The sequence below is a fragment of the Salarias fasciatus genome, chromosome 23 (assembly GCF_902148845.1).
Source record: "Salarias fasciatus chromosome 23, fSalaFa1.1, whole genome shotgun sequence".
NCBI classification, from domain to species: domain Eukaryota; kingdom Metazoa; phylum Chordata; class Actinopteri; order Blenniiformes; family Blenniidae; genus Salarias; species Salarias fasciatus.
In genome coordinates this window covers 23,235,199-23,251,596 of record NC_043766.1, presented here as the reverse complement: position 1 = coordinate 23,251,596, position 16,398 = coordinate 23,235,199, and the positions used below count along the sequence as shown (strand labels likewise).

The 16,398-nt window shown below is 41.7% G+C and overlaps 1 protein-coding gene across 1 annotated transcript in view; it reads right to left on the bottom strand.

The window, feature by feature from the left end:
- The window catches only part of ncanb (neurocan b), a 168,493-nt gene that overhangs the window by 11,648 nt on the left and 140,447 nt on the right, over nucleotides 1-16,398 (bottom strand). The window contains exons 12-13 of the mRNA XM_030082709.1: nucleotides 3,840-3,998; nucleotides 773-855 (exon numbers count right to left, since the gene is read on the bottom strand). Of these exons, the coding sequence (XP_029938569.1) occupies nucleotides 773-855; nucleotides 3,840-3,998 (242 nt within the window). The remainder of the gene's footprint in view (nucleotides 1-772; nucleotides 856-3,839; nucleotides 3,999-16,398) is intronic.

Genomic DNA, 16,398 nt, shown 5'->3' with positions numbered 1-16,398 from the left:
TTGCTCATATGTACTGGATTTTAATGACTGCATTGAAGCACTGCTGAAGCATTGCCATATCAAAACCAAGTGCTGAACTGCTTCATAGTGTGTTCCAGGTACAACAGCAGAAGGTAAAATAATGTAGGCGTCGCCTATTAACAGGCTGTACTTCCTACATTCATGATCAGCTCAGTGTTGAATGAGCGCTTTCCCAATCAGAGGACTGTGTGTTCTGTTAACATGATGAAAGTTATAACAGCATATTTTGGACAGAGTCGATCGAAAGGCGACACTGATTAAGGGCCAAAATGAAGAATATATTTAGTAGTAAGTAGTAAAGAAAAAAAACACAAAAAGGTTACTTAATATAAAGGTCTATGGTTTAATCTTATCTTCCTAAAGTGTCACTGCTCGTAGGACTTAGCATGGGTACTTGTCATAAACACCACTCTGAGACAATCTATATCTAGAAAATTGTTAGGCTAATCGAAAGCACCCAATTAGAGCTTTGTACCCATCTCCTGATGACTGGTGACACCAAGTCCTCTGTGATGTGACTGAAATATCCCAGACAAACCTCACCCAGCAGGGCAAAACTGTCAAAAACATATTCATTTTAAATAACTGGCAAATACTGAAAGGGGTAATAGTGAATGTTGTTTGAATAATTTAAAACCAGTAAAAATCATAATAATCAAAAATCATAAAAACCAAAGCAGCCAAAAATACAGTTTTAGTCAAAGGAGGTCTACGTCCTATCAGGATGAAGACATGACATTTAACTCCTCACCAGATCCATCTTGTCTGTCCACTGAAAGTCATCTTCAACTGTACGATCGTTGAGTCCAACCCAGGTGTTGTCGTGGCTCAGACCTGAGTAAGAAGCAATACAGTTAGTGCCAACACAGCTACACAGGCAGAACCCTGATGGTGTAATAAATAAATTAGCTCCTCAAGCTTCACAAAGCTCCAGACTAGCAGAACCCAACAGACAACCCTTTTACATGCAGTCTTGCTCTTTATCCGGTAAACTGACCATTCGGGTTAAGTATTCATCTTTCACGTTACACACTGCGTCGTAGTGCTTATTTCATTTTGCAGCAGGATTCTCAGATGAAGTCTGACAGACATGCAGCGAGCTGGTCTCAGCTGAAACGCGAGCGGAAATGGAGACGTGCTGATTCTGTCCGTGATGCGCCGGAGATGAGATTTTTGTTTCTGTGAGAGGAATCTCCCTGGTGGTGTTTTGGGTTAATCTCATTTGTGTATAGGGGGGTGTCTTCGCGTGTCTTCGATGAGGCGTGTGCATGTGCGCATGTAATGGAATTTCAATCGTGGTGTCTGTGATTAACATCATTACCAGGCCCATTAATCTTCCTAATGGCTCTGATCCTCTTATTGCAGGGGTGGAGACGTCCATTTTCGAGGCAATTAAACGCACTTTTTGCTAACTGTGAGCATGTAGAAGAAAGATGAGAGCGAGATGGATGGCGCTGTCCTGGCATCTGCCCGAGACAGAAGGTGGATTCAGGATTACAGGCGCTTGCTGCTGGTGATCTGGCCTTCTTACAACACAAATGGCTGTGGAGCTCAGCCAAAGGGCAAAAAGCTAAGACTGAGGAGATGAAGGTTTATGAGGCAGAAAAGAAACGCTGACTGGATAACATTTTTGTATTGGTAACAAGTAATTTCTGTGACCAAATGCTTGAACCCACGATGAACATTTAATACCCAAGAAGCATTAAAGCATAATGTGTTTCTTAGTTTCTCTTCCAAATATTCAAATTTGCAAATGATTCAGAAAAAAAAAATTATGAAAGACCACATGGCTTGGCTTTACAACAGAAACCACAAAAAGTGGATGATTCAGACTATCAGAGCAAGATATCTGAGAATAAATATATATCAGTGCTGGTAATGCACCTCACACCCACATCAGGAGAGGAAACAGAAAAATGCAAATAATTTTCCTAAAATAACAAAACCTCACCACTGCAGTGAAGACATTTCGAAGCACTGTGACAGTTTCATTACTTTTATAGAAGATTTTTTCTTAAATTAAATAGTTTTTAAATTGGATGCAACACTGATCTTGAATCGGCCACCTTTTTTCAGTGCTTGCCTGCTGCCACTTGGCATTTTCTTGACTGGACCCAAATGGAGTTACTCCAAACACTGCTCACCAGCTTCAAGACAAATCACATTTGAAGCAAGAATATGATAGTATATTAAATGTCCCGTCACACACACTTACATCCGGACACAGGAGCAGTACTTCATTGCAGCAAATGGGGAAATACATTTATTTAGCTGAGCAGACTCGACACCTGGGGGTGTTTTTCAGCGGGGAGCGCAATAAACCTCTTCAAGTGCTGCTCACTGCTGAACCACGCTGACATTTATCACAGAATTATAGAATACACATAAGGCAAAAGGTGCCATCGTTGAGTGAGGCGATAATAAAATAGAGGGGTGGATATCAATCAACAGCCATTAAAGACTAAGTGTAGGAGGTGAAGGCAGCCGGCGCAGGGATTACTACCACTAAATCACTCCCATTATTTAAATTGAGACATGTCTTGTTTACATATATCTGGTGATTACAAGTGTCACAAGGTATTTCATCCCCACTGGAGGTGCACGTTGTTGAGAGCAGCAGGTTAGGATTTACACCAGGTTTAGATTTTCTCTCATGCTGTCTCCTCCACAGCGCTACACAGATTCATGGCCGACATTTGGTGAGGCATTAAAGTAAAATTGAATTTGGGACAACACGGTTAAGGTCAGATCTCAAGATGGAAGCATGCAGATTCTTTGGAGTTTTTATAAAAGTACATACACATAAAGCTGTTGCAAAAAATAAAAAGTAAAAAATAAACAAAGCAAAAAAAAAAGAAAAAAAAAAGCTATTTTCACATGTCCATGTTGTTTTCTGAATTGTTTAGATTAAGTGTAATGAAATAACTGTGTTTTTGGGAGGATCTGGTGTCAATACTGGAAAATGTCTGCAATGCAGCATCATTTTAACATGGAGGATATCTCCACTGCATATTACATTAAGCTCTAGCCTCATTATTATTTTAATTTTTTTCAAGCATCATTCTTCCAGATCGTAGAGCTAAGGTGAGTGTAGTCTATCAGACCTCTGGTTTAACCGTCAGCCATCAAAAACAGACTGTGGAAGGAGCTGGGCAGATGTGTAGATGTCAACTCTGACTATCTCTGGGATTCTGCAAAACGCCATCAAGATTCAAATGTGTTCAGGGTGAGTGGTGCAGTGCTGAGGTCAAGGTGTTTTTTTTTTTGCAAAAGAAACTGATCTTATAGTGTAAAACTATGATGGTCCTCTATATCAGGAATAACTGCTTTTAAATGTACTAAAATGTAATTGTGTGCCTGCATAGTTTTTGCCATTGTGCCTTCTGTTTTGGACATAAATACCAGGATCTCACTGTGGTGAGGAGTGGAAGTAGCTTGTCCTCATTATGTGTTTTCTGAACGATTGTGACTGAGCGTGCACAATGCGAGTGCAAACAGGGACGAGCAGGGCTTCTTGTGTTTTAAAAATAATAGTATGTCAGCAAATCCTAGTTTTAGTTAGTTAACAATCAAACTGCTCCATGCAAGCAGTGGGACCTGGCGCTCCAGGAGGGTCGCTGCCCTGCAAGTTTCACTGTCTTCCGACAACACTCCTCAGATTCATGAACGTGTCTTCGCGAGGCTCAGCAGAAACCTCGATAATGAGCCACTTAATACATTCAGGCGTGCTGAAGCAGCCACACAACAGGAGTTGCCATCTCGGACTCGGCTTCACCGTAGTGTGTCCAGTTCTCCCCTGCCCTCTCTGTCCTCCTCACCTCTGATGAAGTTCTGCTCAGCCGCGCTGTGGATGCTGGCCAGGTGGCCGCTGTGCTCTCTGCAGTCTTTCTCGGCGTCTTCCCAGGTGTGTCTGCGGCTGAAGTACCTGTAGCAGTGGCCATGAAACTTCCTCCACGTGTGCTCACAGCCCTCCGTGTCTGCAGATGGACGTCGTGGGTTGGGAAGGAGAGAGGGGGAGATAATTGAAAAAGGCAGCTATTAGTCAACTTAAAATGAATGTGGGGAGACAAGTGTGGGTTTTTTAATTGTTAAGCGCCCACACTGTGCTGCCGAGGAAAAAGATTTAGGATTAAGAAGAGAGAGACAATTATTCCTTTAGTATTTCTTTTTATATCCACACAAAGCAAGTTCCTCCTGTCTCAGCAAACAACATCTACATAATACCTTCCCCCTGCGTCCCTCTGATTCATCCTTTTTGTTTGTTGCCCTCTGTGGCACTCCTCACTGGCTCCATCCCTTCATCTCTGCCTCTGCGTCTTCTTTCTTTCTGTCTTTGATTTGACTTGGACTTTTAATCCACAGTAGAGGCAAGCCGGCGGTGAGACGGCTTAGTGAAAGGGCGTTTTAATCTATTCAAATGACAACAATCCTTAGAAATTGCTTCTAGTGTGCAGTGCTCGCTTGGTAATTAAGCCCTGTCACAGTCCTGTCAGCACAGTGACTATCCCTCCACCAATCCCTCCTACCCTCCCTCCCTGCTCCTCTCCCTTCATCTTTCTCATCTATTCCCTCCTCATCTCTCTGGAGTATAGCTGTGTGACTGTGCGTTGCACTACGCAAATGTGAAGGGTGTGTAGTTTTGCGCTCCGTTCTTTGGATTTTCTATTTGGGAAGAGGCGAGGGTGTGTGTGCGTGCGTGTAAATGTATGTGTAGTTGATGCGGTTCAGGCTCGACCTGTCAGCTAAGGCACCTCCGGTAGCCCCTCATCCTCACCCTCTCTCGCACCCTTCCCTCCTCCCTCCCGAAAGCGAGGAGATCAGGGAAATGGCCTCAGCTTCTCCCCCAACAAATCTAAAGCGACACCAGTAAATTGGGCAGTGCAAATTGGGCCGTATGGGGCCCTGCTTAGTATGCAGAGAGTTGCAGTCTTGGTCATGGAAAGGAGGGGGAGACGAGGGGATAGGAGAGGAGAGGAAACAAGTCCACGATGAAAGCTTTCTCATTCGGCATTACGAAATACGGACCTTCAGAGTCCGTCCTTTTCATACAGTTGAGCTCTCCTACCTTTCAATGGCTTGTTATTCAAAACCATTTGAGGTGCAGTTCTGTGAATAAATGATGATATAAATGTTAATTTAGTGGGTCATAGTGACATTGTTTCCTCAGAGGAAGGCGTGCTTTCAGGTTTGGCAACACTCACTATTTTGAGAGAGCACATTTGATAAGATTTGAACTTTCCATCTGATGTGTCAAACTTCATTGTGTCAGTTCAGTATTTGCTCACACACAGTCACTGGACGACTCTAGTATGTGCAAAAGTGACAAACTCACTTACCGATGGAGAGTGGTGACGAGGAGCAGTGAAGGGAAAGTGTTTTGTGTGCAAACCCCGTCGTGCGTCCAGCATTCAGCATGATACAGTACATTTGTGCTCAGTGGATAATTTCTTTGTCATGTCTCATACAATAAACATAGCGGTCTGTCATGCCAAGCGTCACACGCTGATGAATGCATGTTGGGCACAGACAGGCATGAGGAGGGAGAGGAATAAAAGAGTGTTTTGCATATGTCTGGCAAATTTATGACTACAACTGTCCGTCCATTTTTATCACTTGTTAATGCTGCCGCGTGTCTCGGCGGCGTTTGAAATTCATCATTCACACACTGGCCTGTTTGACATGCGTTCACTCGGCCTCGTATAACATGTCTGCAGGAAATGAACATCCATAAAAAGACAGTCTATTCTCACTGTTTTGAGTTATACCATCCCAAATGAACTGTCAAATATACATCTGAATGAACAACAGATATTTCTGCATGTGAATTTTTGGTGAGGAGGAAAAACGGTACAATGTGCCACACAGCTTTTGAGCAGCAACATTAGTTCTGGCACTTTTGCACACTGGCTAAAAAGCTGAAATGATTTTTAAACCTCATCACTGCTCATCGAACGTGGGTTTGAGTCTTATTAATAGGGAAAAGTGACTGGCTCACAGCAGATAAAATTCTTTGGTGGATTCAAGGATGATCAGCTGAGGCAAAACAACTAAATGTGTGAAGAAAAGAATCAACTCACATTTACAGACATTTTTTAAATGGCAAAAAATGTTGTGTATATGAGAGTAATGTTTTGTATAACACAAAGTGTGTTCATTATCAGAAATACAGAAAAGGATTATTGAATTACCAGTATGAGTACAGCTACTTAATTTTTAGTGAAGTTAAGTGTCTGTTAATGTTTATGGCAACAGCTGAATTTTATTGTTAATCCGCTGCGTTTCATTATCAGTTCTCGAGAGTTGGCAGCATTGCCCTAGTTCGACTTTTAAAGACATTGTTTTACTTTTTTGTCTGCTTTGCTGGTGAGGTAACTTTAATCACTATGCAGGGGCAATAAATTTTATCTTCCCCTGCAGAAACTTTAATTTAGTAGAGGAGAGGATAAGTAGACCCCCACCTTCACCCCCACCCCAGGGATTTGCACCCCAAGAGACCATTTAAAAAAGAAAAGGAACAAAATCCAACAATGAAATCAACAACTAAACAGTACAATCTCTGATGGAGTATCTGCACTAGATAATTAGCTTGTTTTTAAAACATGGGGCTTCAGCGTTGGTTTTACCCTACTGAACTTTGCGTCAGTTTTTCAGGGACTGCTTTATCATTCCTGTCGTTACTTGGTGAAGCGATGTCCTCCGAGCGCTGCTGTAAGCTGCTCTAACACCGATTCTGTGAATGATGTCAATGCAGGCTATTGCTTCATTACTCTGCCAGCTCAAATTTCTTGTGGTAGTCTGGGGATTTCAGCTGATGACCTCGAAACGCGCTAATGACACAAAACCCAATTAGCCATTTTAACAGTTTCAGCCTCCTCTGGGCAGCTCAATGGCTCTACTCTGCCCTGTTATTTCAAAGCGAAGGGGAGCCTGGACTTTTTGGATGTGCATGATTCACATTTAAGAAGAGATTTCCTCTCACTCTGCATAGATACCAAAAATTCTGAATGTTTGTCAGAGGTAGAAACAGTGCAACAATCATTTAAAAGGAAAAAAAAATCCTATTTTTGTAAATACTGTGAAATAGCCAACATATAAACCTAACAAATATGTCTACATTTGGGGGAAACAAAATAAACGTGTTTCATGCACAAACAACAAAATTATATGAAAAGTAACACACAACATTCTCAATTGCTTAAGCTCCACTGTATTTCTGTGAGGAATGCACTGCTGGCAAATGTTGGAAGGTTTCTTTCATGTATTGGCTCTAATAGATGAAAAGAAAGGCCAGGTTTATGTGCATCAAGTCTTATGTTGTGACCCTGAAAAGCACAAAGCAGCTTAGAAAATGAAAGAATGAATGAACAAATGAATGAATGAATGAATGAATGACTTTTATATACCTCAGATTCAGTTACTTTCACACATACACAGTGCCTTCTGAAGGCATATTTCTGTACAGCCTGAATGTACACAGGAAATAAATTACCCATGTGCAACGAGTCGCGTTAACATTTCTTACTGAGCAAAGGGACAAGCCAGTGTGTCAAGTTCTATCACAGGGACTGACAAAAGCATACGTTTCACTTGAATTACACGTGGCCTTTGATCATTATAACTGGTGGATCAGGGCTGCTCTCTGTGTACTTTTACACTGAGTTCTTGTACAAATCTTGACCTTCTGTCACGTCATTTTCTCAACAGCTGAGGTGGGAAACAGGACATAAATAGAGTGGTATATATCTGTAGAGAGTGATACGTCACATGGAGAATAAAAGGTGTCAATGAAGAGTATACTGTCAGACTGCCGAGTCTTGTTATTGATACCATGACATTTTTCTGAGAGATATTTTTGCTGTTGTTTGATCATATAGAACACTTAAAGTTCTGCTGTCAGCATCAGTGTGATTGTCAGGTGGTTATTTGCCTGTCATGTAGGTATACTTTTGTCTGCTCAATCATATTGCACTTATAGGGATTAAATTTACATCACTGGCAGATGCATTGCAAAAGCATGAGAAAAAAAAAATCATCCTGAAATTATAAATGTACTTCGTCATTTTAAAAGGCAAAATGCAGTGAATCTTTCACTTTCACATGAATTTTACATTTGGAGAGTTATATATTTTTTCCAGCTGCTTAGATTCATACATCTAAAGTCATTACTTTAAGTAAAAAGTTTCAGATTTGATAAACGAAATGTGAGGCTCCACTCAGTATTATTGCCTATTACGCTTTTTTAATCTCTATATTTTGCTAAAAATTATAAGACTACAAAAGAAATCATTTTAAATTTTCACGCTGCTATAAGCTATTGATTGATCACATGAAAATACAGCTCACATGCTACAGAATAATAAAAATATAAAGCATGCTTTCCACATGGAGAAACAAAGTAAAGAAACATTACTGAAACACTTAAATTGTTTGGATAAATGACCCCAACAGAGACAATAATCCACTTCATGATATTCCTGGTCCAGATTTAGTCTTTACTGCTCTCATTTTTCTCTTCTCACTGTTAACGTACTCCATCAGTTAACCACTGGACCTCACAGCTACTTCGATGTGTTTGCACAAATGACCGCTGCCTGGTACACTGTATTTGCATTAGCAGAGAGTCCAGTTTGGCTCTCAAGGTTAGAGAAAGGGTAGTTATCTACAGTACCAGAGACATGGCAGTCAAGATAGGTGTCAAAGAGAGAGCGAAAGAACACACACACACACGCACGCACAATAAATTAAATATTCACTCCTCTCATTGAGCCACATACCCTCTGTCATGGGGTCCACACTGGCAGTAAGCCCAGAGTCTCAGCAAAGAAGGCCAGCGCTGGCCCCATTAAAGCCTGAACCAATGGTTTCAAAACAGGAGCCGTCAACTACACACACAAATCCAAACCTGGTTTGATTATACACAGGGCTCATACACACGTGTGGCATTCCACAAAGGAAAAAAAAAAAAAAAAGTGAACTAAGTGAGCTACAGAGTGGGAGGACAGCAAAAAGAGACAGAGAAATAAAGTTAAAGAGACCAAGACAGAAGTGAGGAGAGAGAAAGAAAAAAGAGAGATCAAAAATAAACAGGCATGTTTTCTTCCCCTCAGATCTTCAACCTAGTCTCTGCTGATTTCTTCTCCCACTCGCTGACAGTGAAGCTCAAAGCCCGACATCACATCAACCTCTTCAAATATTTAGACATTATTCAACTTGTCTTCTTTTTCTTGTTCTCCCTCTGTCAGGCACTGAACGAGAGAGAGAGATAGAGAGAGAGAGTGAGAGAGAGAAAAGAGAGAGAGAGCGAGAGAGAGAGAGAGAGAGAGAGAGAGAGAGTGAGAGAGGAGTAGGGGGTAGGGGTAAACCTCAGCGATTAAAATTCCCACAGACTTTGGTTAATGGCAGTTAGGAAATAAAAGGGCACACACTTCCAGCTGACTGATTGGGTCATTCATCCACATCACCAAGTGATATTTCTGCAGCTGGGCCCTTTTAGATCTTCTGAGTGATGAAAAAGACATGTGTTTGCATTCGTGTGTGCTTTTGGTGTGTATGCGTGTGTGCGCAATGCCATTTTACTTCCCCGTGTGACTGTTTGAAGGCTGACAGCTCGGTGTGCCATTTGCGAGAGGACTGATGACAACAGTCCAGAGAGAGGAGGGAGAGAGAGAGAGAGAGAGAGAGAGAGAGAGAGAGAGAGAGAGAGAGAGAGAGAGAGAGAGAGAGAGAGAGAGAGAGAGAGGCATCAAAGAGTGGGAATGTCACAAGTAAGTGCAAACAACAGGGGACTTGATACTCGTTATTACGGGTGCAGAGCTGATTAATGGAATGTTCTATTAATGTGATTTTTTACAATTAGCAGTAATGGATGTAATGGTACAAAAGCTACAGAGCGAAGCATGAATGACTGGTGCCAGTCTGAACATTTATTCCACATGATTATCTTGTCTTCACAGACTGATGGTGATGGAGGATGATGAGGTAGGAAAGCAGGGAATCATCGGATTTCATAGCAGCCACACCAGAACTCACACAGGTGGTGCACATAATGTGAGTGAGCACTGTGTTATCAGCACGAGGAGTTGACAGAGCAGACAATAACATGTTATCTGTGTATCTGAGTAGTGTCTTCGCCAGCGAGTGGGCTTGGCAGTGACAAACACATGCCTTCATCGGGTCCAGGGGGAGCAGCTCACTGCTTCTGTGCATTATTGTAAGATCGATCATCCACATCAGCAAACAGGAGACTAAAGTGACTGAAGCTGTGGCGCTCTGAGAAGGAGACCTTGGTTTCACCTGCATTCAGAGGTGGTGCGTTTGATTAGTGTAACAGGGGCCAAAGGTGCAGTGAACAGGGAGCGTATTGACCTCCAGACTCAGAGACTGCACAGTGGCATTTATGTGTGGATTCATTGAGACAAAAAAAAAAAAAATCTATACTCCTGATACCAAATGTAGGTTTTTCATAGAGCTGATTCTTGTGTGAAAAGATCAGCATTCACATTCTTTTTTTTTTCCGAGAATGTGAATTTTTTTCGGCACAGATCAAAGCCACTGATCTATTTACAGGGCCGATTACTCACGTGTTGGCAGGATGATTCTTCCGCTTGTCATTGTAATGTGAATTATAGAGGTACAAATGCTTTAAGCAGATGCATTAAAATCATCACATCAAAGGCTGAAATGCTGAAGATGACATCGAAGAAACGTGCGTAAATTTATTAGCTCTGAAAACTGTACGTGGCACAATAAGAACATGGGGAATAGTCTATTTCTTAGACATAAATTCACACAGCCTGATTTGTAGCGCCCTTCTCTGACCATAAAGTCACTTGGTATTGAATTGAAATCTTTTGCGTCCCACATTCTGTTTTTATGCTCCCTTTTAGGTTCACCGCTGCAGATAATGGGATCCATATCCACTCAGTGTTAGACTCATAGTAGAGAACCTCGGCACTTTTCAAGCTCACTTCCCTTAACCTCTAGGCCTCTAATGCCCCGTATCACACATCACTAACAAGATGAATAATTTCACCATGCTGAATGACAAAAAAAGGCTTAAATGGGAGGGTGGCAGGTGAGCAGTGTAATGACTTCCATGAACCAGAGACAATGAATTAACCAGTGACCAGCGAGGGGAAGAACAGAGGCTGAGTCTGACACGTCCACGCTGCAGTAAAAACTGCCCTCACGCACAGCTGCTGCCGGCCGTATCATCTATCATACCGCCGACCCATACATGTTTGCTGAAGTGTATTGTTTTGGACCTTGTCAGACCTTTCGGCACGGGTGTCTGCTTCGGTAATTTTTTGGTCTTGTGGCATTAACTTCCCTGACACCAGCAGGACTGAGCTCTCACTTCGGATATTTTTTCTTTGTGTGTGGTCTGTTCAGCAGCTAAGGCGCACAACATGACCTGATTGGGTGAATTTTAAGGTTTTACCAGTTTTTGCTCTGGGGAAACAACAGGAGGAGACTGGAATTCACTTCAACAACAGCTATACAACTGAGTTAAAATGTGTAATGTTTACTCAATGCAAAAGTGGGAAAAAGGAATCCCTCCAGGTGAGGATTTTGACCTGCCATGAAGCAAACATTATGCACAATATGCTTGCAGCTGTAGGGAATGTCTTTGCAGAGGACTACTGTGAAAACTAATTTTGTAAATGCCGTCACAAATTTTTGCGGTCTGTTTTCTTTATTGAATTTAAATTCTTTCTATCAAGTGTGTTTTGTATTTGTTTTTCTTAAAAGCTTGAACAAAAAAGCACAATGTTGCTCAGACAGATCATTTTTGTATACCTATTAAAATACATGGTGTTGTAATTGCAATGTCTAAACACTCACTGATTCTCTTATAATGCAGTATTCATAGCTGCAGTGGTTAATGATGAGGAGAAAGGAAGGCTGAGCACAGAAGCCCTTTTTTGTTTAAAAAAAACTCAATGACCAAAGTTTTTGTGTGACCATATTTCCTCATTTCCTCATGGTCCGCTCACGCCACTCCTCCACGACAGACCGGTGTCGAGATAAATGTGGTTCTGTTGACCTCTGAACTGAAAGCTTTGTTTACGGCTGCCGCGTGCATGCGCAGTGCAGCTCTGGCCAGCCGTTCTTCTCTTTGCCTCGACACCGGGCTGTCGTGGAGGAGTGGCGTGAGCGGACCATGAGGAAATATTGGTGAAACAAATGAGTTTTTGGACGATTAAAGCCGTTTTAGGAGCGGCTATACAAATACCCCGTCTGCTAGACGTATACGAATGTCCAGCGCTCGATTTTGGATCTAAATTTCTCCCAAAGCACTGTTCGGATCAGAAAAGCCTTCTGGGTGAGTATATTGTTCTACTTCATTCTATAAATAACATGAAAGCTGTTTAAAACGTACTTTTCCTTTAAGCAGTCAGAAAAGATTAGTAAAATTAAGACTAAAAAAAGCTGCAGTTTTGTTGTTTTTGCACTTAGCACAGACATAGACAACACGCTCTCCGATGTTTGCACGGAAGCAGTAAAAGACACTTGCAGACATGAAAAGAAAAGCTGAAATAGCAAAAGGATCAAACACCTGGTTTAATCAAAATCAGTTTTCTCCCACTAATTCAACACATATTGTAATTCAGAAAACCATCCAATAAATGTTTTAATTGCTGCCTCACTGGAACACACACTCTTGTGCGGGAAGCAATTTTCTCATTCTAAAAACAAATACGTCCATAAATGGTTGCTGGAAACGTTTCTGTGCCACCAGTGAACTGCAAGAGAACAACAAAAGACAGGAAAGTCCAGCAGCAAGTGTGGGCCTTCAACCTTTACTACATGAGCACAATTTCTTCAGTGAAGTGGTGGATGAACAATAAAGCTATCACAAATCTCAAAGTCCTGGTTTACACATCTTCATTAGAATCATTCATTGTTACAAGGTGCAGGAATATAAATTATTTTCTCTAACTCCACCTTTTTTATACCTTTGGTTTTTTTGTAACACCTCTGTCTGCTTCTTGTTAGCCTCCCCATCCTTTCTTCATGGGTTTGTTTTCATCTGCATGGGCTTTCTTCCGGTGAGATGAGGGATAGGAAATTGCAGCAGGAACATTGTCCAATTAAGCACTTTGAATAAGAATAAATCACCCTTTATTTCCAAGGCTTTACTGTTTGACAAAAAGAACTCACAAGATTTGAATACAAAAGCAATTTGAGTGAAAGAAAGTGATTTGCTGTTTCTTTATCCAAAATGCCTCTTTCCGACTAGAGAATAAGGAAAATGGATTTCTTTGTGTGTACGTTCCTGTTAACGGTGCCTGTACCTGAGTTTCTGTTTGTGAGTGTTTTCAGTGGTCGGCCTTGGGCTGCCTCTCTACTCAGTCTTGGCACGTGTCCCTTTCAACATGTTTTTCAAGCACATGAATCTTCATTATCATTAATAGGCTGTAAAAACCAGCAACACGCACCAAATCTAATTTTGAGCTGCTTTTTTTTTTCTTTCTTTTTTTGTTGCTGAGTCGTCATTTGAGTTAGCGACGTCAACATACTGTACTCAAAGACGGGGCAGAGAAGCATCACAACAAGCTTCCTCAAGTCAGACGCCTTCCCTCTCAACTCCGAGACCTAATGCTGCATCACAAAACTAGCCAGCGAGAACAACACCTTGTCAAAGCAAAAACAAAACAGCAAACCAGGGCCGGTAAAACACAAGTGTAGTCAAGCTGCTGAGTGTGCCGTTATGAGCACATAAATTTGGCATATGTACACCAACAATGGGATTTCATGAACGGTCACCTCGTACTCAAAGTCAGTGACCCGATAAGGGTGCAGGGAGCTGTGATGCTCAAAGCCTGGCTCAAACCCAAATGAGTGGAAACCTGCAGGTGTATCACAAGAGTGGCTCACTGTTTCAGTGGAAAGGAGAACTAACGCAGTACACTTCAGAGACTTTCAGATAAAGAGGTTGTCTGCAAATCTATTCACAAAACCAACAAATCAAGACCAGCAAAGGAGAGAAAAAAGAACTCTGGTCAGAGGGAGAATACACAGACCCAGAACAGAAAACTCACACAAGAGACACCAAACACCGAGCACAAAGACTAACTGGAAAATAATGAATGATAAGATGCAAGCTATATACATCTGGAAAAACAGAGACAATTAAACATTCCAGGGACAGAGTTCAGTTAATAAATGTGGGAAACACAAGGACCACATACACCCTCAACGAGAGTCAAATAAAATGCATTAATCAATAATCAATTAATCAAAGGCAATAATCACTCACTTTGAAAAACCTGGCAAGTGAACATACAGAAAGGAAAACATGCAGTGTGTATCTGCGGTCATCCGCTACCAACAGATGTTATATCCTGCATACAGCATTTTCAGAGTGCTTTCATGATAACATCAATTAAACTTGCTTTTTGCTCAGTCAGGTAAATGGACTTCACTTAAATGGCACATTCTTACTGCTTCAGCAGGCTCAACACAGTTTATGATCAGTCACATTCACACAGTCACACATCAATTGTCATGTACAAAGTACTTTCACACCACTGGGAGCAATTTAGGGTTCCGTGTCTGGTCCAAGGACGCTTTGACACACGGACAGGTGGGGACGGACGCTACAGGTGTCTGGCTACAGCATCTGAATAACTGAAGTAAATAATATCACAGCTGATCCCTGGTTCAAGTTTGGCTTTTTTTTTTGGCTTTTTTGTGTAGAGTTTGCTTGTTTGTCTGTGAATGGGTTTTCTTAAGATACTGTAACTGGTGACCCTAAAATTATCTCGAGGTGTGAATATAATCGTGCATGGGTGTCTGTCTCTGTGTTGACCCTGTGGTTCACTGGAGATCTGTTCAGAGTACCCTGCTTTCATCAATAGTCACTCAGGACTTGCTCCAGTCCCCCGTGAAACAAGCAGAGTACAGATATATACGGCATTCATTTGTATCATGTACGTATCAATGGCTGACTGTCGGGAATGCATCATCTTATTTAAAGAGAACATGAAACCTTTTTCAATTCCGGTTCAACAAATTGCAGCATGAAAAGTGAGAGTACATTACGCCTAAACCATATCTGATTTTTGTCTGCCTCATGCGTACCTTCCCTCCATCTTCTTTCCTCCGTAGTTCACATGGGGTCATCACGGCCTCACGAGGAGCACAGACACCCATACTTTCATGGGACTTGTAACTTCTTCCAGGTTCTTTGGGGGCTCCCAGGCCAACAGAGCTATAATCTCTCCAGCCGGTCCTGGTCCAAGTTCTGGCTATCCTTTCAGTTGTCCATGTCTGGTACATTTCCAATGAGAGGCAACCAGGGAGCCTCCTGAGCAGGAGCCTAAGCAATCTTAATTGGCTCATCTCAATGTGGAGGAGCAGTCGCTCTACTTTGAGTGCCCCCTAGATGAAGAAGCTCCTCACCCTATCATGGAGAGTTAAGGCCACCGCCCAGCAGAGAAAACTAGTTTTCAGCCTTACTGCCATTTCAAATCATTGCCGACTAAATGCAAAACCTTCCTGGAAATAAAAATGCAAAAATGATGTCTTTTCACTTGAACTGTTGCAATGTAAATAGGACTCTAGAATTGGGGATGTTAAACTTTATGAGTACATGTCATCTAACCTAAGGCCTGGCCAACAAGAAGCAGTTTATGACAGTACATTAAAAAGAGTCTGTCTTGAAGTTTAATATGATTGTTTTGTGCATTATTTGTGCAAAGCTAAAACTGTAGGATTGCTTTGATATACGCTGCAACCATTTCTACAGCATCCTCACCATACTGCATTTCAGCTGCTGAGAGATTTCCAGGATATTCTGGTGTTTTTCTGGGAGCATTTAATGTAGCCGCAGACTGTTGGCCTCCAGCAGAGATGAGGAACAGGCTCCAAGGATTTAGTAAGCTCACTTCTTTCTAAGTCCTCACTCCCAGATTTTTATGCACTTTCAGTTCAGCTCCAGTATGATTCCCTTCAGTACCCACAACAGGTTTCTGACAACTTTTTTCACTCAGCAATACTCTCCCCAGTCTCCGCCTCTGTAAGTAGACTTTGATGTTAGTAACATTGCAGGGAGTTTTCTCCTCGATAGTAAGGGAAGACTGCAGCAGAGACAATTCAAAAATAGTAAATACTACATGAGGCGATGTATCAAAGTCTTTCAATGTGCATTTTAAATCTTACTTTACACCCAGAAAGTTATCAAAACCTCAAATGCCATGAGCTTTCAAAGCATTTATTTGTGATGACGACTCAGTGTACAGTGTGTCAAATCGTTTCATGAGCAATGAATGTCCCAGTTGAATGGCACACTGGACACCTGCCCACCTCACAATAGAGCGCTATTTTTCCCTCTCTGATTCAAGTCATGGAGTTAAACTGAGCTAAAACTAA